This window comes from Blennius ocellaris, assembly GCF_963422515.1.
Source record: "Blennius ocellaris genome assembly, chromosome: 14".
NCBI classification, from domain to species: domain Eukaryota; kingdom Metazoa; phylum Chordata; class Actinopteri; order Blenniiformes; family Blenniidae; genus Blennius; species Blennius ocellaris.
Genome location: NC_137663.1, coordinates 26,133,917 through 26,156,237, shown reverse-complemented (window position 1 = coordinate 26,156,237; position 22,321 = coordinate 26,133,917). Strand labels below are relative to the sequence as shown.

The 22,321-nt window shown below is 43.9% G+C and overlaps 2 protein-coding genes across 2 annotated transcripts in view; both read left to right on the top strand.

Annotated features, from left to right (window-relative positions):
- Positions 1-9,610: 9,610 nt before the first annotated feature.
- Positions 9,611-20,495, top strand: nccrp1 (P1, F-box associated domain containing; the record flags this gene model as incomplete). The annotated part of the gene is made up of 6 exons (XM_080509100.1): positions 9,611-9,746; positions 10,859-10,939; positions 11,045-11,141; positions 12,316-12,411; positions 15,415-15,553; positions 20,021-20,495. 6 exons carry the CDS (start codon positions 9,611-9,613, stop codon positions 20,165-20,167), a joined length of 696 nt encoding a protein of 231 aa, XP_080365226.1. The 3' UTR covers positions 20,168-20,495.
- Positions 20,496-21,412: 917 nt separating this feature from the next.
- Positions 21,413-22,321, top strand: part of LOC308139605 (F-box only protein 50-like) — a gene marked incomplete at its 5' end in the record, with an annotated part of 6,081 nt that continues 5,172 nt past the window's right edge. The window contains one exon of the mRNA XM_080509068.1: positions 21,413-21,462. Coding sequence (XP_080365194.1) covers positions 21,413-21,462 — 50 coding nt within the window. The remainder of the gene's footprint in view (positions 21,463-22,321) is intronic.

The following is a 22,321-nucleotide window of genomic DNA, read 5'->3' as shown; positions in this document are numbered from 1 at the left end:
GAAACAGATCCAGCTTGACCCTTTGAAAGGAATCCGTGCCAACTGCGCTGACCCGCGTCAGAATAGCACTGCGTCCACTGCACCCTCGCCCAGCGAGAAGAAAAAAAATAAAACAAAAAGCAGATTTGTTTTAATGCCTTCTGCCATCAGCGCATGCGAGCCGCTCCTCCGTGACCAAGACGTTCCAATAAAGCGCGATCGCTAAAGTAACATTATGTACTCTGAGGCAGCGAGCCTCTATAAATAACAGCTTTATGGCCAGCCGGAGTTAAAGCTCATTAAAATCAGCACCTGTCTGCACAGACAGGCGGCGGACGCAGCGTGGGACTTAATTGATTTTAATCTTTAAATGACAAATTTGTCCACGTTCTCTTTGCAATTCGATCGGGTTTAAAAATGCAAAAACAAAAATTCTACGTAATAAATTTGGGATTATTTTGTTGTTGAATTATTTTGTCAATGTTCTAACGTTCATGTATGCTGGATGAAACACAAATTGATTCTGTATGTTGGGTGTTTTCAGCCTCGTAGATTAAATTTTTTTTTTATTTAATTGAACAAAGATTCAATGGATAAAATGAAATCTCTATTTTAACTAAAATATATTTTAAAGAATTTCTCACTTGCTTGATAATTTGTGTGCAGATTTTAGAAACTACAGAAAAGCTCTAATAAAACTCATATATGGGGATTTTCACCACAGGTAGATTTGATTGAAATAAGTACAACTGAATTCACGTAATATCCAGAAATCAAGGACTTTTCACTCCCATTTATTTCACACAAGCTGCAGAGACACATGCAGAACATGGGATGAATATTACATTGAATAAACCAATGCAGCTGCTTGTATTTATTATTGAATAGTTTACTAATTGTACTGAACCATCACCCTTTAATTCCCGTTTCTTTCAAACCTGACGCTCACTGACGACAGATATTTAAATTGTTGTATTACGCTGCGATGTGACGCTTCCCTTATTTAAGGTACTTTTATTGCAAATGATAAAATATCAAGTGGAACTCGATAGTATGAAGGTTTTGCAGGAAGGTCCTGAGACTTTACGAGCGAGAAACAAGTTAACGCTTCTGATTGCCTGGTTTTCATTTACAGATTATCAGGATGTGCTTTTTGTACAAATCAACTTTCACACAGTCTTAAAACCAAACATGGGTAGAAACCCAAAAATGCAGCACTCTATAAATGTTTGTGTGATTGCATCGACCATTGCACATTAATAAAATTGTATGTAAATAAACATTTTATGCTTATTTATGCTCATTTTCAAAGGGACTCATAAACCCTGGTTAATAAAGGCTTTTAAAAAGGACAAGAATGGTGAAAATAGCTAAAGTCACCATATTTGGGGGAAAATACTGAAATAGATTTTTAAAAATTTAATTAAATAATGACTAAGAATATATATATATATATATATGTTCCAAAAAAAACTTAAAATTAGGGGAGAAACATGCATAAAATGGTTAAAAAGCTCAAATGCCAAAACTCTAAGAAATGCTCGGGGGGGGGAAAAAAGTGAAAATGATAAAATGAGGTCTAAAACAGCAAAAAATATAATGATATTTTAACTTTACATTTAAAAAAAATATATTTTACAGTTAAAAATGGATGCATGGATGCATTTTTTTTCTACATAAATTAAAACTACATGAAACGTTTTAAGCTTTTTCGCCCCGCCTCATTATGAAAGTGTTGTTTTTGTTGTGGCTCTGCTTAAATGTGATTTTAATGTAAAGCGACTCTCAGAAATGGCTCTTCTGCCTCCCGCCGGGGTGTGAATGTGTGTGTGAACGGGTGAATTGGACGAGCGGTGTGAAGCGCTCTGGGACGGCTCGGGCAAAGCGCTTATATAAGTGAAATCCATTTCAGCGTTTACTATTTGATTGGGTAAATATCCCGGCTGGCCCGCCGAGGCGTTGGCGGCTCGTCTTACTCCATTGAAACTCCAGCCACTCGGGGGGGGTGGGGTGGGGTGGGGGGGGGGGGGTCACGTGTACAGAGCGTGTTTGGGGCGAGGCTATAATTAGACCGGGTTTGCTGGGGCCGTCAAACCGCCTGGCCCCGCCCACCCAGCGCCCCCCGATTCAATTTCAGCGAGTCAGTTCTGTGGGCGTCTCGAGCTGGACCGGAGGCCTCGGAGCCTTGGCTCTCCTTTTTAGCAGGGTTTTTAGGGGTGGCCGGTTCCATTCCCTGCGTGTTTCAGCTCCCTCGCTGCTTCGGGGCACCCGGACACACCGACCGGTCACTTTACTGATTGTGCAACTGTCATTCTTCTGTACCTGAGCTATGGTGTGGAAGTATGGGGACGTTATTATAGAACATAGAAGAATAAAAATAATAACCCAAATCGACTTTGACGTGCAAACAAATCCTGTTTTAGTCTGATTAAAGTCCTTAAAAATACACTGTTATCCACCTTAATATGCTAGTTGTAATGCATAAGGACCATAATTATAATCTTCTACTGTATAGCCAAAAGCCAGGAAGTTATCTCTCGCTAACCAGGAAGTTATCCCTCGCTAACCAGGAAGTTGTCCCTCGCTAACCAGGAAGTTGTCCCTCGCTAACCAGGAAGTTGTCCCTCGCTAACCAGGAAGTTGTCTCTCGCTAACCAGGAAGTTGTCCCTCGCTAACCAGGAAGTTGTCTTTTGCTAACCAGGAAGTTGTCTTTTGCTAACCAGGAAGTTGTCTTTTGCTAACCAGGAAGTTATCTCTTGCTAACCAGGAAGTTATCCCTCGCTAACCAGGAAGTTATCCCTCGCTAACCAGGAAGTTATCCCTCGCTAACCAGGAAGTTATCCCTCGCTAACCAGGAAATTATCCCTCGCTAACCAGGAAATTATCCCTCGCTAACCTGGAAGTTCATCTCTTGCTAACCAGGTAGTTCATCCCTCGCTAACCGGGAAGTTATCCCTCGCTAACCAGGAAGTTGTCCCTCGCTAACCAGGAAGTTGTCCCTCGCTAACCGGGAAGTTATCCCTCGCTAACCAGGAAGTTGTCCCTCGCTAACCAGGAAGTTGTCCCTCGCTAACCGGGAAGTTATCCCTCGCTAACCAGGAAGTTGTCCCTCGCTAACCAGGAAGTTATCCCTCGCTAACCAGGAAGTTGTCCCTCGCTAACCAGGAAGTTGTCCCTCGCTAACCAGGAAGTTGTCCCTCGCTAACCAGGAAATTATCCCTCGCTAACCTGGAAGTTCATCTCTTGCTAACCAGGTAGTTCATCCCTCGCTAACCGGGAAGTTATCTCTCGCTAACCAGGAAATTATCCCTCGCTAACCAGGAAATTATCCCTCGCTAACCTGGAAGTTCATCCCTCGCTAACCAGGAAGTTGTCCCTCGCTAACCAGGAAGTTATCCCTCGCTAACCGGGAAGTTATCCCTCGCTAACCAGGAAGTTATCCCTCGCTAACCAGGAAGTTATCCCTCGCTAACCAGGAAGTTGTCCCTCGCTAACCAGGAAGTTGTCCCTCGCTAACCAGGAAGTTATCCCTCGTTAACCAGGAAGTTGTCCCTCGCTAACCAGGAAGTTGTCCCTCGCTAACCAGGAAGTTGTCCCTCGCTAACCAGGAAGATATCCCTAACGAACCAGGAAGTTTTCTTTTGCTAATCAGGAAGTTGTCTCTTTTTGTTGCATCATGTATGGTTGACCAAATAAACTACTACTACTACTACTACTACTAGTAGTAGTAGTAGTAGTAGACAGTTGATCAGAGGTCATCAGGAATGAATAATCTCAGATATCTTAATGCCCGACATGAACATGGAATGTAGATTTGCACCAAGCTGAGGATCCTGTACAGAGCAAAGGCAGACTCGTCCCCGTCCTCACAGCGTTACCAAGGTAACCACGTAGAGCGAGGATGATATTCGGTCTGACGCTGTCGATGGGATTAACTGGACCGACACACACGCAAACAGGTGTGTGTGTGTGTGTGTGTGTGTGTGTGTTGAAGCAAGCGTACAGCCTATAGCCTGTGAGAACAGAATGTAACTGAGTCGTCACACATGTGATGTGACCGTACATTAACACGGCGTGCAGCGTGACATGGGTCTGTACCTGGAGCAGCGCCAGGACCATGGGGGGAGGGGTGGTAGTGTACGTACGTACATATATATATATATATATACTGCATGTAGTGTATAAGTGTCACCTCCACTGTGTGTGTGACCCAAGAACACTTTCATATTGATTCATTGAGTTTTGGGGGATTTGTTTGAGTAACGCGTGTTGCTCAGCCTCCAGATCCTCCAGATCCTTCAGATCCTTCAGATTCTCCAGATCCTCCGGATCCTTCAGATCCTCCAGATCCTCCCGGCCTGTTGGATCAGCAGCCGCCTCACATTCCCCCTGCTTGATGTCTCCTCGGTCACGCCGGCATCCCAGGAGTCTCCTCCACACTCGTACAAAGCACGTCTCAAAAGTATCTGCCAGTTTCACACCAATAGCAGACGTCGTCTCCCGGCGCTGCTTTGGGTGACGAGAGGTTGTGACCAAGTCTGTGAAGACGGACGTAAAGCCAGTGGCGGGGGGGGGGGGGGGGGGGGGGGGGTCGTGATGCAGAGGGGTTCCTCTTCATTGGCCGTGAGCCCCGATACCGTCCCTACCGGAGGAAAACCCTTTGTCCAGTTGTTTCACCGCTTTGCCGGATCAACTGACATTAAAGAAAGAGTTGAAAGAGTTGACAGAGTTGAAAGAGTTGAAAGAGTTCAAGTGCATTGTCGGTGCTCCCACAATCAGCCCACGTTCAGCCTAGTTTTTATTTCACCAAAGCTCTGCTGCCATTTTCTCCCCGGAGACGGTCCCAACCGCCCCCCCCCCCCCCCCTCCCCGCTCCCTGGTTCAGCCGGTGGGCCGCTCACGGTGACACCTGTCCACACGGGAAGGCCGACAAATGGCCGCCGCCGTCACCTGACTCGTGACATAACCTCGCAGTGGATTCCTGCTCAGCGCAAAGTCACACATCAACACTATTAATACAAAGCTCTGTTGTCTCATTCCTCCTTCCTGAGCTTTTTTGAAGCACGGCAGCTTCAGCTGCTGCTCGCGGCTGCTGCCCTGGCTCTGTGCCAGACCCCCCCCCCAACACCCCCCCCCCCCCCCCCCCCCCCGGTCATCCCCCCCACCCGGGGAGTTTCTTATGTCATCAGCAGCTGAGCTTTAGATTCACCTCCGTGACATAAGTTTACTCTTTATATTTCCCCTTTGCCAGCCGTCCTGGTATTAAACGAACCAACTATAAAACTATAACGACATCAACAGCAGGTCGTTACGTCGTGTCTAAAGTTAAAAGAGGAAAAATAAATACCCATCAGTACAATATGTCATATTTTAATATTTCACTTCAGCAATAGTCATTTAAAATAATAATAGTAGTAATTTAAAATATCATTTTCTTTCTTGGAGTGTCTCAGTCGTATGTGGAACTGATAAAAAATGCTTTGATTGAGATTATTGAATGTGATCGGAACATATTGATCCTCCTGATTTTCTTTGTTCCTCTTGCAGTTGTGTCATAGTGTTCAAATGTAATTAAAAACAGATAATATATTGTTTGTAATAACAGAAGGAATTAAGGAAATTGTACAATGATGGAACACTGAAGTATCACAGTGTTATTTTGTGATAATTATTCATAAAAGGATTTTCAGAGATAACAAACCTCATGGAAATGAAATTTTTCCATGTTTTTTATGGGTTTAATTCATATTTTAAGTACAAGGAAATAATTCCCACTTACCTTTTTTTTTTTAATTGACCAATAAGACTGGAATAGACAGTTTTACTGTCGTATTTTGATTTTCTGTTTTGTGTTTGTTTTTTTCAGTTGCTTCTTAGACATTCTGAATTAATGCTTTTGGTTGAAAAGGTGAATTATTTTGCCATTTTTTTGTGCCATCCAAAACCTTGAAATTACAAGGCATGTTTTCATTGTGGATTCTTTATGAGGAAAAAGGAGCAGTTAAAGAAAAACCTCATATTTCCTGCCAATAAAAACACACAGATGGTCTGCCGGTTCCACATTCCTCTCAAACGCACCGTAAACAGTTATTTATGGAAGGAAGTAGCTGTTATTTATTAAATAATACTCTGCTGTATTGAGGATTGTGCTTTTAGTATACCGTAATATATTTGAATGTTTTAAGTAATCCCCACAGTGCTTGTATGTATATGTATATATCTATATACGTATATATATATTTAAATAAACTTCCCAAAGGTGGTGACAGTACTTTACTCAACAAATCCTTTACAAATGTCTCCATCTTGTGGATTTTGTCGGTACATTTACCAGAGTGCAGTCAACAGGAAGTCGACCTGTAAGCACAATAATAATAATAATAATAATAATAAATAATAATAATACTCAGCAATATTAATCCACTCATGCATTGATGGCACAGTATTGAGCTCCATATAAATAATTATGCGACGACTCACAGTGGAATCTTCCTACGCTCCGTCGGACCCACAAAGCTTCAACAGCGACTTTTATTGTGACGATACAGGAAGTCCAGTGGTTGCCACAGACGTCCTTTACGTTTTCATTGCTCATTGAGCAGTTTGTATGTGCGTGAGGCTCACTGGGGTTAAAAACCATTCAGTTCAGAAAGGGAGTGGTACATCAGAGGTTGTTTTAGACCATCCACCCTAATCTGACCTCTGACCTCTGGAGGCCCAACAAGTCAAACGTAACATATTAAACTGCAGATACGGACAAATGCAAAGTCTTTCCTTCTTTTGATCCTTTTGTAACGGCAAGAATTTGCCAGTCTATTCTGAAATTTACATATTAAAGGAAATCAGATATTATATTTGCAACAATTAAAAAAACCCTCAGTCACCTGCATCTGGATCTCACATTTTTATTCAGGATTAAATCTGTCATCATCTGGACATTTTTTTGAGTTTACGTGTCTAAAGTCTCATTTCACACAAGTTGGACTCGTTGTTTTATTGTGAAAGGCGTTGCGTCATGTGAACCTCCACAGATTGCATTAATGTCGGGGGTCAAATTCTGACCGAGGGCGGTTTTCAATGTCATTTTTGCCGATCTAAGTGTTTTTAGATCCGCCTCTGTCACTTGTGGAAGTGTGGTTGTGTGTCACCAGCAGGGCGTCGCTCGTTGACTTTGCACATAATTCCACCTCTTTGTGAGTGTTTGATGAGAAACAGCAGTGGGAGAAGAATCTCCCTCCCAGTGTGAACTCACAGACTCCACAGACACCGCGGATTCACAGTGATTCATTAAAGCAGTATAAGTACTAGTTACTGGTTAAAGTGATAGTTACTGTACACACCCACCTGCTTTGAAGTGACCCAGGCAAGGCGGTGGCCGCCCGCCGGCTGTACTGTACTGCACCCCAGTACAGGAACGACTTATTCATCTCAACCGTATTATTATTCATTTTCTCAGATTTCATGAAGCTCATTCCATTGAATAGTTACATAATTGAAAAGAAGCGCAAAGATAAAACTTAGTGCCCCTTTCTTCAAAGCACAATAACTATATATATATAGTTATATATTAGTGCTGTCAATTGATAAAAAAAAACAATTAATCGCACAATTTTCTGTGATTAATCACATTGTTTTTCGACTGAAGCTTGTAATGGATATTTCTTTGACGGAAAACCCTGGAATTGACGTCGACAGCACACAGAGACTAATATTTAAATTAAAAGACACATTTTTATAACGTCCTTTTAGCTTTGCATGAAACTTTTTCTCTCCGAGAGCAACAAAATAACTAAAAACAACCAATTAATGAATTAATTAATAGACGTCTAACATAAGTCTGGGTCTAGTGAGAGTGCTGCTCCTCCACTTTGACAACTTTAATATTTCTGGAAACAAAGTTGTGAACTTATTACACGAACAAAGTCTATTAATTACAGTAGATTGTGAAATTAATTAGTAAATTAATCGATTGGTAGCACTAATACATACATACATACATACATATATGGATATATATGTATATATGTATTATATACATATATATGTATATTTGTATTTTATATATGTATATTTGTATTTTATTTATATATATATATATAAAATACACAAAATGGACTGATGCGCAATTTACAGAATATTCAATTCAGTCACAATCATTTCATACATCATACATAGATACATACATATATGTATGTATATATGTATATATATGTATTATATACATATATATGTGTATATATGTATATTTGTATTTTATATATGTATATTTGTATTTTATTTATTTATATATATATATATATAAAATACACAAAATGGACTGATGCGCAATTTACAGACTATTCAATTCAGTCACAATCATGTAATTACAGCAGGATGAAATCAAGGTTGCATTAACTTATTTTTTTCTTATAGCTTACAAAAAAAACAACAAAAAAACTACCTGCAGTTCACAGGCGAATCATTTTCCAGCAAAATCAAAGGGATAATCGAAGCTGAAATCGGATTGAACACACGGTGTGAAAGTGATGGTGTCGGTAAACCACTTAATTCACAATGTAGGAAAGAAAAAGGTCGTGGACCGGGAATCACAGAAACCCCGTCGTCGACCCGCACGGTGCGAAGGTCAGAGTTCGTCTGCAACGCCGCCGTCAGCAGAGATCAGAGCGGCGACACAAAAGGAGTCGCTCACTCATTAAACTGTGGTGGAAGGCGTTTCTGCTGTCTGGAGCCTGGAAAACACAACTTCTGCACTCGGATCAATGATTTACCGCCATGTGCTTTCAAGGTTGTTGTTTTTTAAATTTCACATTCATCATGTTTATTCACATCATTTCCTTTCCTGTTCAGTAAAAAACTGAAATATATGAGAACCTTGACGTCGTCTATTACTCGGTCCAGGTCTGCTCAATGCAAACGGAAGGAAAAAAGGGGGAAAACATGTACAGAAACATGTTTTAGACTTAGAGAGAGTTGACTTAAATCAGCGTTTTGCTGTTTGTTTTGAACTCAGACGTTACTTTTCCGGTTTGTTTTAACAGGAAGTTTTCGCACTCAATATCCAGACGTAGTATTTTCTTTGCATATTTTCTTCTTGTTCACTTTTATCAATAGAGCGTTGATCCATTTAAAACAAAATAGAATATTTAACATAGAAAATTGTACTCTTTTGACTCTCGCCTGACATTTTAGACATTTTAACTTCGATGCTATTCAGAGTTTTTTTTTCTGTATGGTGCCACGTTCCCCAGGAGTTAGTGTTTCTGTTTTATTCTATTCTATTCTATTCTGTTCTATTCTTGTCTGGTCTAGTCTAGTCTAGTCTAGTCTAGTCACCCCTTTACGCTACAATAACTTTAGCTCTTTCTGGTATCTGAAGAAAGCAGGACGATCACACTTTCAGTAAATAAAAAGATAAAAGTAGATTTATCAGGTGTGAGTCAGTAGTAATCAGAGTACCGGTGTAAATGGTGTACTGTGCCTTTAAGCAGCAGCAGGGTGGGCGGGTGTGAGTCAGTAGTGAAGTACTGGTGTAAATGGTGTACTGTGCCTTTAAGGGGGCGTGGCACCGGCGGGCTGCTCTCCTCCATAAACATGTGAGACTTCCTGGTCCCGGGGACTCTGAGCTGCACCATGTCGGACTGGAGGAAGACCTGCGAGGAGGAGTGGCGCCTCCACGGAGCCCCGATGCCCGACGGCCGCGACTGGAAGTCCGTGTACGAGCTCCGGCCGCTGGGGAGGAACCTGCTGAAGAACCCGGCTCCTTATGGTACCGCCGCTGCTCACACACAGGTCCTCACAGGTCCATACAGAGGTCCTTACAGGTCCATACAGAGGTCCTTACAGGTCTATACAGGTCTTCATATGTCCTTACAGGTCCATATAGAGGTCCTTACAGGTCCTCAAAGGTCCTTACAGGTCTTCATAAGTCCTTACAGGTCCTCAGAGGTCCTTACAGGTCCATATAGGTCCATACAGGTCTACATAAGTCCTTAGAGGTCCATACAGGTCCTCAGAGGTCCTTACAGGTTCACATAGGTCCTTACAGGTCTTTATAAGTCCTTACAGGTCCTCAGAGGTCCTTACAGGTTCTCATAGGTCCTTACAGGTCTTTATAAGTCCTTACAGGTCCATACAGAGGTCCTTGCAGGTCTTTATAAGTCCTTACAGGTCCTCAGAGGTCCTTACAGGTCTTTATAAGTCCTTACAGGTTCATACAGAGGTCCTTACAGGTCCTTACAGGTCTTTATAAGTCCTTACAGGTCCATACAGACGTCCGTACAGGTCCTCAGAGGACCATACCGAACTGGTCACAGTGGATTTACTCACTAATGTTGATCCAAGCTCACATTTATTGCTCAGACATGGTTCTTCGCTCATTTTCTCTCCAGATGTTTTAAATGACTCTTATTGAGTCGCCGTCTCTAGAATGAAGCTGCTTTTTACACTCTGTCAGCCAAAGTACCCTAAAATCTGATTTTGACTCGGTCTCTTCTTGTTCTCTAGATGAAACCTCCTCAGAGAGTTTTGCTTCTGTATTTCTGCATTTTGTCCCAGTGTCTGTCGGGTTCCTCAGAACCTGCTGTTGTTTCAGTCTGGACTTCATGGTGACGCACCTCCACTTTCTCAAAGTAGAATTGTGCAATTCTTCAAACATCCTGAACGAAGCATGGAACTGACTAAGCGCTCGACGTTGTTTGAGTAACTTGGATTACACAAACCTGAGTGGGAGCTGGACGCCCATGTGTGTCTCAACCACACTTCTCACTTTTCAGAGACACGCCCTGGTGGCTGTCAGGAGGGTGTTTCCTTTTGTCTCTGGGATTATTTGCACTGGGATTACACCGCCCACAGCAAGGCTCTGTCTTTGTCTCTGTTCAGGTCTGAGTAAAGACGTGTCTCCGCCGGAACCGGACCTGCCGGACCAGCCCAGCAGAGGACCTCCACAGAGCCAGCCGGACGGTGAGACGCTCTCTGCTCTCGACTGGCGCCCAGCGGGATTGTTGTTGTTGTTGTTGTTGTTGTTGTTTCCCTGGAGTGTGTCAACAACCTGTCCGTTGTTCCCAGGGGACTTCAGTGGCTGGACCACGAGTGTGGAGGTTCTGCCGTACGACCGCAGCGGCATCCCGGAGGGGGCCGTGGTCTGTGCACTGCCTCAGTTCAGGTGACGGTCGCACCGATGTGGTCAATTATAGAACACTTAGCAACAACGCAATGATTTTACGCATTACTGAAAGGTTCTCCAGCAGTAAGGCTCGTCTCCACATCTGGAACGACGCCCCAGAGGTGAAGAAAGTGTGTTGCTCCAAGCAGCCAATCAGGAATCAAACCCTATATAGTGTCATCGGGGGTTCAGCCAATCACAATCAAGGTAGACTCATCCCCCCCTTTGACTCCTCCCACAATCAGGCAGCTCTGCTCTGGCACATGGCGCCACGAGAGGAAGTACTTCCTCCTCTCTTCCCATAGATGGGCGTGTGTGGGGGGGCGGAGCCAGTCCAGCTCACACAGACGCAGCAGATTCTGAATGTGGGATCCAGTATTCTAATGGAGGAGGATGAAAGAGGAGCGTAAATGAATATAACACATGAATTTGATTCCCTTTTATTCCCAAGAAGTGCAAGATATTTTTACATTATTTCTTTCTTGTCGCTGGATTTTCAGTAATAATACAAAATGTATAAATGTATACTGACATCCCATTTATGCAACAGTTTTTTAATAAAGTTTAATTCTACTAACGATAATGTAATAACATGAATTTACTGGAAACACTATTACAATATTGATTTAAATACTTTTTTACCCATCTTATGAGATTTTGGCTTTTTTTCTTTTTGAAATAGCTAAAATTGTGTTTTCAAGCAGTTGAGATATATAATTTGTATTTGTTAAATATATGTAGAAATACTTTGAACGAGATTGCAAAATGCCGGGCTCCATTTGCAAATGCTTCAATAACAAACTGTTTTATTTTTTTATTTAATAAGATTTTAGACATTAATTTAAAATGACATGCAGTAGATGCAGTAATAATGATGAAATGTGTTTCAACTTAGTCAAAATGAAGTAACAGGAAGTTCTGTTACCTTACCAATATTAATTAAAGGTATAGAATATGAAATACTTGTATGTTATATATTCTTAATTTGTCATTCAATTGTATGATGATAATAATGATCATAATAATAATAATATGATATTTAGGAGTGGTTTGCGCTGCAGGCTGTAACAAACCAACGGGTTCAACTAGACTGTCGCGTGCCCCGGGACGTGTTCTTCCTCTTCATCGCCTCCTTTGACCTCTTGACCTCTTGACCTCTTGGTGTCGTTCTCAGCTGGTTCACCATGGAGCAGGTTGTGGACCTGAAGGCCGAGGGGCTGTGGGACGAGCTGCTGGACGAGTTCCAGCCGGAGATCGCTGTGCAAGACTGGTGGGTCCCCCCCTCCATCCCTCCCTCCCTCCATCTCTCCCTCCCTCCTTCCTCCCTCCCTCCTCCCTCCATCCATCCCTCCCTCCCTCCCTCCCTCCCTCCTTCCTCCATCCCTTCCTCCCTCCCTCCCTCATCCCTCCCTCCCTCCCTCAATCTCTCCCTCCATCTCTCATCCCTCCCTCCCTCCCTCTCTCCATCCCTCCCTCCTTCCTCCATCCCTCCCTCTACCCTCCCTCCCTCCCTCTACCCTCCCTCCCTCCCTCCTTCATCCCTTCCTCTATCCCTCCCTCCTTCCTCCATCCCTCCCTCCTTCCTCCATCCCTCCCTCTATCCCCCCTCCTTCCTCCCTTCCTCTATCCCTCCCTTCCTCTATCCCTCCCTCAATCCCTCCCTCCTTCCTCCATCCACCCTCCCTCCCTCCCTCCCTCCCTCCTTCATCCCTTCCTCTATCCCTCCCTCCTTCCTCCATCCCTCCCTCCTTCCTCCATCCCTCCCTCTATCCCCCCTCCTTCCTCCCTCCCTCCCTCCCTCCCTTCCTCTATCCCTCCCTTCCTCTATCTCTCCCTCCCTCCCTCCTCCATTCCTCCCTCCCTCTATTCCCCCTCCCTCCTTCCTCCATCCCTCCATCCCTCCCTCCCCTCCCTCCTTCCTCCCTCCCTCCTTCCTCCATCCCTCCCTCCTTCCTTCATCCCTCCCTCCCTCCCCTCCCCTCCATCCCTCCTTCCTCCACCTTTGAACTGCTTTCAAAACCCTGGGTTAAAATAAAATCTGAATTATCGTGTGTGTGTGTGTGTGTGTGTGTGTGTGTGTGTGTGTGTGTGTGTGTGTGTGTGTGTGTGTGTGTGTGTGTGTGTGTGTGTGTGTGTGTGTGTGTGTGTGTGTGTGTGTGTGTGTGTGTGTGTGTGTGTGTGTGTGTGTGTGTGTGCCTTATCAGCTCGGCTGCAGGTGTGTTTTACGGCCCCTTTGTCTCGTAGACAGACGGAGCTTCTTTAACCCTTCGATGCCCAGGCGGGGTCAAAAATGACCCCACGGGTTGTTTTTCTTCAACATCTTTAAAATGAATAGTTGTAATATCTTCATATTCCACGTATTCCTCAAAAAAACATGATTGTGACACGAGGCCATTTGCATTTTTATTTTATTTTTTTCAGAAATTTTAAGAAATTGCAGTTTGTGTATCACGACCCCACTCTCCCACATGTGGGGTAAAAAATGATCACTAATTTGATCACACATCATAATAAGTCAATGAAAAATACGTTCATAAATGGAGATAATACTTACATGTACGTTGCTGGGTGATACAAAAACTGCAATTTCTTAAAATTAATGAAAAAAATGAAGAAAAATGCAAATGGCCTCATGTCACAAACATGTTTTATGAGGAATACCTGGAATACGAAAATATTACAACTCTTTGAATTAATGATTTTGAAGATAACAACACAGTATGTTGCAAAAAATGCATTGATTTGAATTGGGGTCATTTTGTGGACGAGTGGAGGAACTGCTCGGTTGTACATCCAAGGGTTAACGCGAAACCTCCGGTCACCGTTGCATCAAGTGTTCAGTCATATTAGATGAGGAATCCATTTAATACTGCGGGTTCAGGATGAGTTATTGTGGCAGGGCTGCGTAAAGCAAAGCGGGCCTGGAAACTTGAGAAAGGCCTTTTAATGGCTTTGAGCGCTCCTGCAGTTACTGCGTTCGGCCACTGGGGGTCAGTAGAGCGCAAAATGTTGGCGGGTTGTTATTCCCACTGCTGGTGAATAGAGGGACACGCGTGGCCAGTTAGAAATGCCTTTCCGGTCATTTTAAAGGAGTTAACAGTTTTGTTTTAAGTGTAAAATGTTTGTGTTGTGGCGAGATGACCAACATGGCCTTTAACCCCCAACCCCACCTCGTGAACTTCTCTTTTACCTTTCTACACTGTGTGGATAGCAATCCTGGCAATAGATAGATAGATAATTACTTTATTCATCCCCCAAGGGAAATTGTCTTGTTGCAGCAATCTGGTACATACGAATATTATAAAATACGATAGAATAGTAATAAAAGTAAGAAATAAAAGTAAAAATATGTGGGTATAAGACATAAAGTAAAGCACAGAACGGAACATGGGCACTTAGAAATAAGCAGGAGATAAAAGCAGGATAAATAAATAGTAAGGTGCAGTGGCAGAGCCATTAGAAGTAGGCATTATATAATAATAATAACAATAATACAGATAATAACAATGTGTAATAGTGTATAATACTGGTGTATAGTTCTACTAATAATGGTTGCAATAATATAACAATAGCAATAAAATAACAATAACAACAATATATATATACATATATATATCAGTTATAATAATAATAATAATAATACCAATAGTAATAGTGTACTTGCACATGTATAAATATATGTATATGTACATACATATAATATAAGTATCAATGTCATTTAGTCCAGGTGATGATTGAATTGACAATTTACTCTATTTTTAGAGGATCTTTCTTTATACTGGATTGTTTTATTTTTTATTTTCATTCTTTACATATTCTATTTTTTGTGTTCTTTTTTGCTCTTGTTTAGATATTTACATATGTTTACATACTTTAATTCCTTAATTTTATAAGTTCTGCACCTTCTACCTTGAGCTGTTGTAAGTTTGTGGAGGAATAAATACATATTTTAAATATAATAAATACTCTACTGGGCTCATAATGTTAAAAAAAACAACAAAAAAAAACATGGAGTTTCTCACCAAAGCATGGGCATTTAAGTATTTATTACTTAATTATTAGTCATTCAAGTAAGTATTTATTGAACTCAAGTGTAAAACCATTGCTAAGTGTGTCAAATTAACATTACTTTGTGTTCAGCTGTGCTTTTTATTCATCTTTAGCTGAAACTAGCTTTATAGGCTTGGAATTGCTTAACCAGTTGGAGCGACGTTGGTTTTGTTGTCGAGACACGTCCCAAGTTGGTTTTCCTGGTTTTGGCCCGCTCCGTCAGGTACGAGGAGTCTCAGCTGCACCGCTCCATCTACCAGCTGCAGGTGAAGCTGCTGGCGGCCGACGGCAGCACGGTGATCTCGCAGCACGTCGACGCCCCCGCCGAGGACCGGGACCAGTACTCGCACACCTGGAAGGAGGTGAGTGGCCGACGCTTCAGACGCTTCACTATTTGGGGGCGGGAACGGGGCGTTGTCATGGAAACGGACAGCCGACGCTTCAAACGTTTCCATGTTTGGGGGCGGGAACGGGGCGTTGTCATGGAAACGGACAACCGACGCTTCAAACGTTTCCATGTTTGGGGGCGGGAACGGGGCGTTGTCATGGAAACGGACAACCGACGCTTCAAACGTTTCCATGTTTGGGGGCGGGAACGGGGCGTTGTCATGGTAACGGACAACCGACGCTTCAAACGTTTCCATGTTTGGGGGCGGGAACGGGGCGTTGTCATGGTAACGGACAACCGACGCTTCAAACGTTTCCATGTTTGGGGGCGGGAACGGGGCGTTGTCATGGAAACGGACATCCGACGCTTCAAACGTTTCCATGTTTGGGGGCGGGAACGGGGCGTTGTCATGGAAACGGACAACCGACGCTTCAAACGTTCCCATGTTTGGGGGCGGGAACGGGGCGTTGTCATGGAAACGGACATCCGACGCTTCAAACGTTTCCATGTTTGGGGGCGGGAACGGGGCGTTGTCATGGAAACGGACAACCGACGCTTCAAACGTTTCCATGTTTGGGGGCGGGAACGGGGCGTTGTCATGGAAACGGACAACCGACGCTTCAAACGTTTCCATGTTTGGGGGCGGGAACGGGGCGTTGTCATGGAAACGGACAGCCGACGCTTCAAACGTTTCCATGTTTGGGGGCGGGAACGGGGCGTTGTCATGGAAACGGACATCCGACGCTTCAAACGTTTCCATGTTTGGGGGCGGGAACGGGGCGTTGTCATGGAAACGGACATCCGACGCTTCAAACGTTTCCATGTTTGGGGGCGTGAACGGGGCGTTGTCATGGAAACGGACAACCGACGCTTCAAACGTTTCCATGTTTGGGGGCGGGAACGGGGCGTTGTCATGGAAACGGACAGCCGACGCTTCAAACGTTTCCATGTTTGGGGGCGGGAACGGGGCGTTGTCATGGAAACGGACAGCCGACGCTTCAAACGTTTCCATGTTTGGGGGCGGGAACGGGGCGTTGTCATGGAAACGGACAGCCGACGCTTCAAACGTTTCCATGTTTGGGGCGGGAACGGGGCGTTGTCATGGAAACGGACAGCCGACGCTTCAAACGTTTCCATGTTTGGGGCGGGAACTGGGCGTTGTCATGGAAACGGACAACCGACGCTTCAAACGTTTCCATGTTTGGGGGCGGGAATGGGGCGTTGTCATGGAAACGGACAACCGACGCTTCAAACGTTTCCATGTTTGGGGCGGGAACTGGGCGTTGTCATGGAAACGGACAACCGACGCTTCAAACGTTTCCATGTTTGGGGGCGGGAACGGGGCGTTGTCATGGAAACAGACAGCCGACGCTTCAAACGTTTCCATGTTTGGGGCGGGAACTGGGCGTTGTCATGGAAACGGACAACCGACGCTTCAAACGTTCCCATGTTTGGGGGCGGGAATGGGGCGTTGTCATGGAAACGGACAACCGACGCTTCAAACGTTTCCATGTTTGGGGGCGGGAACGGGGCGTTGTCATGGAAGCAGACAGCCGACGCTTCAAACGTTTCCATGTTTGGGGGCGGGAACGGGGCGTTGTCATGGAAACGGACATCCGACGCTTCAAACGTTTCCATGTTTGGGGGCGGGAACGGGGCGTTGTCATGGAAACGGACAACCGACGCTTCAAACGTTTCCATGTTTGGGGGCGGGAACGGGGCGTTGTCATGGAAACGGACAGCCGACGCTTCAAACGTTTCCATGTTTGGGGGCGGGAACGGGGCGTTGTCATGGAAACGGACAGCCGACGCTTCAAACGTTTCCATGTTTGGGGGCGGGAACGGGGCGTTGTCATGGAAACGGACATCCGACGCTTCAAACGTTTCCATGTTTGGGGGCGGGAACGGGGCGTTGTCATGGAAACGGACAGCCGACGCTTCAAACGTTTCCATGTTTGGGGGCGGGAACGGGGCGTTGTCATGGAAACGGACATCCGACGCTTCAAACGTTTCCATGTTTGGGGGCGGGAACGGGGCGTTGTCATGGAAACGGACAGCCGACGCTTCAAACGTTTCCATGTTTGGGGGCGGGAACGGGGCGTTGTCATGGAAACGGACAGCCGACGCTTCAAACGTTTCCATGTTTGGGGGCGGGAACGGGGCGTTGTCATGGAAACGGACAGCCGACGCTTCAAACGTTTCCATGTTTGGGGGCGGGAACGGGGCGTTGTCATGGAAACGGACATCCGACGCTTCAAACGTTTCCATGTTTGGGGGCGGGAACGGGGCGTTGTCATGGAAACGGACAACCGACGCTTCAAACGTTTCCATGTTTGGGGGCGGGAACGGGGCGTTGTCATGGAAACGGACAACCGACGCTTCAAACGTTTCCATGTTTGGGGGCGGGAACGGGGCGTTGTCATGGAAACGGACAGCCGACGCTTCAAACGTTTCCATGTTTGGGGGCGGGAACGGGGCGTTGTCATGGAAACGGACAACCGACGCGTCAAACGTTTCCATGTTTGGGGCGGGAACTGGGCGTTGTCATGGAAACGGACAACCGACGCTTCAAACGTTTCCATGTTTGGGGGCGGGAATGGGGCGTTGTCATGGAAACGGACAAAGCGTCGCCTTGTAAACGGGGCGGCCGCTTCCGTTTACTGTGTGGATCAACTGTTTTAAGTGCTCTGTGAGGTTTACTTGTGAAAAAAAGTCACGATGAGGATTTCCACATATTAAAAAAAATTAATTAATTAAAAGAATAATGTAAATGGTGGAAACTGTCTTTTCCTTTATTCTGTACTTTCGTACGTCGGTTTCCACCGCTGCTTCGCTTCGCTGTAATATTTTACAGATTAAGAGACGACGCCTGACGTTACAGCGCTAATTAATCGTTACGTATCTTTACACCGAGTTTCCAGAAAGAGAAGAAGTAGAAAACGTGAAGAAAAAAAACAGCAGAACTTCTGAAAGAATCAAACTTTTATTTTACTTTTCGTTTTGTTTTATTCGTTTTCAATTGTCAATTTTTTTTAACATTCATTTTATTCAGTTTGACTGGATTTTATTTTATGTTTGTTTTTTTTCTTTTATTCACTTTTCATTTTTTATTGTTGTTCAATTTTAGCGAATTTGATTTGACTATTTTATTTTGTTTTTATAATTGTTTTTTTTCAAATTTTTTCATTTTATTTTTATTTATATCTATTTTATATTTTTATTCAACTGATTTGATTTATTTGATTTTTATTTGATTTTCCTTTACTTCACTTCACTTATTTAGCTTTACTGCATGCCATTTGAATTGTTTTTATTTTACTTTGCTTTATTTTGTTTAATTTGTTTGCTTATTTTTCTATTTTTGTCTTTTCTTTTGTTAGCGTCTATTCTGTTCAACATCGTCAACATGATTCTAATCCTAATCCCATTCTCTTCTAAATAACTATTTTGATTTCTTTTCACCTACTTTAGTTTAAATAGATTCAGTTTTACTTTCCAGCTGGTTTAATTCATTTTCTTTGACTTTATTAGATTTGTTTAATTTATTTACATCAATTGAAGTTCGACTGTTTCAGATGTGAATGTTTGGACACATTCACTCATATATGAACATTTATGAGATATGCATGTCGCAAAAAAAACAACACTGACTGAAGTAGTTTGTGTGCTCTGAGCTTTTATAAATTCAAAATGGACAAATTATAAATATGAGAGAAAAGTGTGATTCATCACAGTTACTGCATTTTCACTCCATTTCATATCAGGCTGCTTTAGCCTGCGGGCCTGTTGTTGACGTGACGCTGTCTCACCCGTCTGACCCGTCTGACCCTGTGTCTGACCCGTCTGACCCGTCTGACCCTGTGTCTGACCCAACTGACCCGTCTGACCCTGTGTCTGACCCGTCTGACTCGTCTGACCCTGTGTCTGACCCGTCTGACTCATCTGACCCTGTGTCTGACCCGTCTGACCCTGTGTCTGACCCGTCTGACCCGTCCGACCCTGTGTCTGACCCATCTGACCCTGTGTCTGACCCAACTGACCCATCTGACCCTGTGTCTGACCCTGTGTCTGACCCGTCTGACCCTGTGTCTGACCCATCTGACCCTGTGTCTGACCCAACTGACCCATCTGACCCTGTGTCTGACCCTGTGTCTGACCCGTCTGACCCTGTGTCTGACTCGTCTGACCCAACTGACCCATCTGACCCTGTGTCTGACCCTGTGTCTGACCTGTCTGACCCTGTGTCTGACCCATCTGACCGTGTGTCTGACCCATCTGACCCTGTGTCTGACCCAACTGACCCATCTGACCCTGTGTCTGACCCGTCTGACCCTGTGTCTGACCTGTCTGACCCTGTGTCTGACCCTGTTGTCTGACCCATCTGACCGTGTGTCTGACCCGTCTGACCCTGTGTCTGACCCTGTGTCTCTGGGTCCCCCAGGTGTCCCACGTGTTCTCGGGGTACGGCCCGGGCGTGAGGTTCGTCCACTTCCAGCACCGGCTGAAGAACAGCTTCCTCAACTCCTTCTTCCTCACTCGCTTCACCGACTCCTCGGTGACCGTGAGAGCAGTGGCGACCGGCCCGTAGGCCCGACGCTCTGGAACCCTCCGGAACCTACGGAATCCTCCGGAACCCTCCGGAATCGTTCACCCATCAGCCACAACATCATGACCGCCTGTCCGACCTCAGACCCTTCTGGGAGTTGAAGCTGTTTGTTGCCGTTGTCCCACGTGCGTCAATGGTCGTTTTACTAGTTCACCTCATTTTTTAAACTTTTTCTTACATTCGTCCATTTTCCTGCTTCTATACATCGACGCCGAGGACAAAATAGTCACTTCCTGCCCACACAGTCTTCACAGTGGTCATAATGTTCTGGCTGATGTGTGTTTTTAGGAAAACAACCAAAGATAATACAATAAAGTATTAGGGGAATATTCTTGGTTTCTTTATTATGATTATTGGTGTTGATTAATAGTTTTACATGAAATACTCAGAAGAGTAATGGTCTTCACTATTGCAACAACAAAACAGAAGTTACTGGAAATTGTTTGAGTCTTGTTTGATTTTTTTTTTAGCCCTTTTTAACACTTAAAAAAAAAAATTACATTATTATATATGTATCTCTTTATAGTTTTGATAAATAACTGCAGTAATCAGACGAGGCAGCGCTCTAACGGATAGTTTCGCGCATGCGCACATTTCTCTGTCTATGTCGCCTTCACGAACTCTGACATAGTAAAACTTAAATATGTTCTCCTTCATGCTACAACGCAAACTTCGGAACCGAGCTGACCGGAAAACTAAAATAGAACATTACTTAATCGATATTAATGCCATCACTAAAATAAAACGTTTTTTTAAAAACTCTTTTTAACACTTTAAAAAAGTGTGACGGTGCAGTACCGGAGCTGTCCCTGAACGCAGCACGCGCCCCCAGTACAGGTAGCGTCACTGGCCGTCAGTCGGTGAGTCTTCAGTGGGAGAGTCGACGGCGATGTGACGGAGCGGGGAAGTTCCGCTGCGGGGATACCTTCACCGGCCGAGTGCTTCCACACCTTCCAGAAGCGATGGCAGCGTGCGGTGGAGCCGTGCCGTGAAGCCGAGGTAGGATGCGGAGGACCGGGGAGGAGGACCGGTGGGGGGGGGGGGCTCGGGTTCAGGTGCTTGCGGGGAAAAGCTCCAGAGTTCCGGCGGGACGATGCAACAAGCGTCGCCCTCTGGAAGTCTGTTAGGATTCGATTCAAGAAGAGAAAAATCCGAAAGAAAAGTGTCATAACTTATACTTTAGTGATTAAAAATACAACTTTAGTCCCGAAATACTGAAAGTTAAAGATGCTTCCTCGGTCACCGGAGAGCCTGGTGGTGCGAAGCGGCGGTCGCGGGTTCGAGTCCCGTTGGGGGGACACTTCTGTTCTGATAAAAATAAAATAATATAAAAAATACCACCATAAAAACGATTCAAAGAGGAAAATCTGTAAATGTTCTATACATTTTGTTAACAAACTGACCCGTTTTATCACAGTTCTGGAAAAGTCCACATTCCTTTCCGTTCCATTGAAGTAACGGCGGAAATAAAGAAGTAAATAAATCGTATTTATTGAAATGACTTCTCTGCATTCTCCCATTAAAGTTGAATTAAACCCAATTATCCATGCTGGGAGCAGTCCCTCTCCCCTCTGAGGGACCACTTCTTCAGTTTGACTCCTCTGGTGTAAACAAAATTGCTATATCAATATTATTAATTGATTTTAATCAAATGAAAAACTTTGACACTATGGCAAAATAGTTTACATAGACACGAGTATCTATTATGGCTATGGGTGTTTTATTGATTCTCCATAATATTTTATATTAGGAAGATTTAATTTTCCTCTCCATAAAATTTTATTTGATAAACATGTGGATTTTTATCATATTTTGCTTATTTGATTGTTTCTTCATGACATTTTATTTTATTATATATATTTTATTGATTCTTCACAGAATTGTATTGTAGGGAGAATTACATTTTCCTCTCCATAAAATTTTACTTAGTAAAATTTGGATTTTTTAAAAATCATATTATATTGATTTTATTGATTCTCCATGAAATGTTTTTTTCTTATATTTATTTTATTGATTCTCCTGCATCATGTAAAGTAATTTGTCTTATAATCTTGTACCTTAATAAAGCAGATTGATCACAGGGGTCAAACATAACACTGAAAATTTTTTTTTTTTACTGTTTTCGCGGGTGACTGG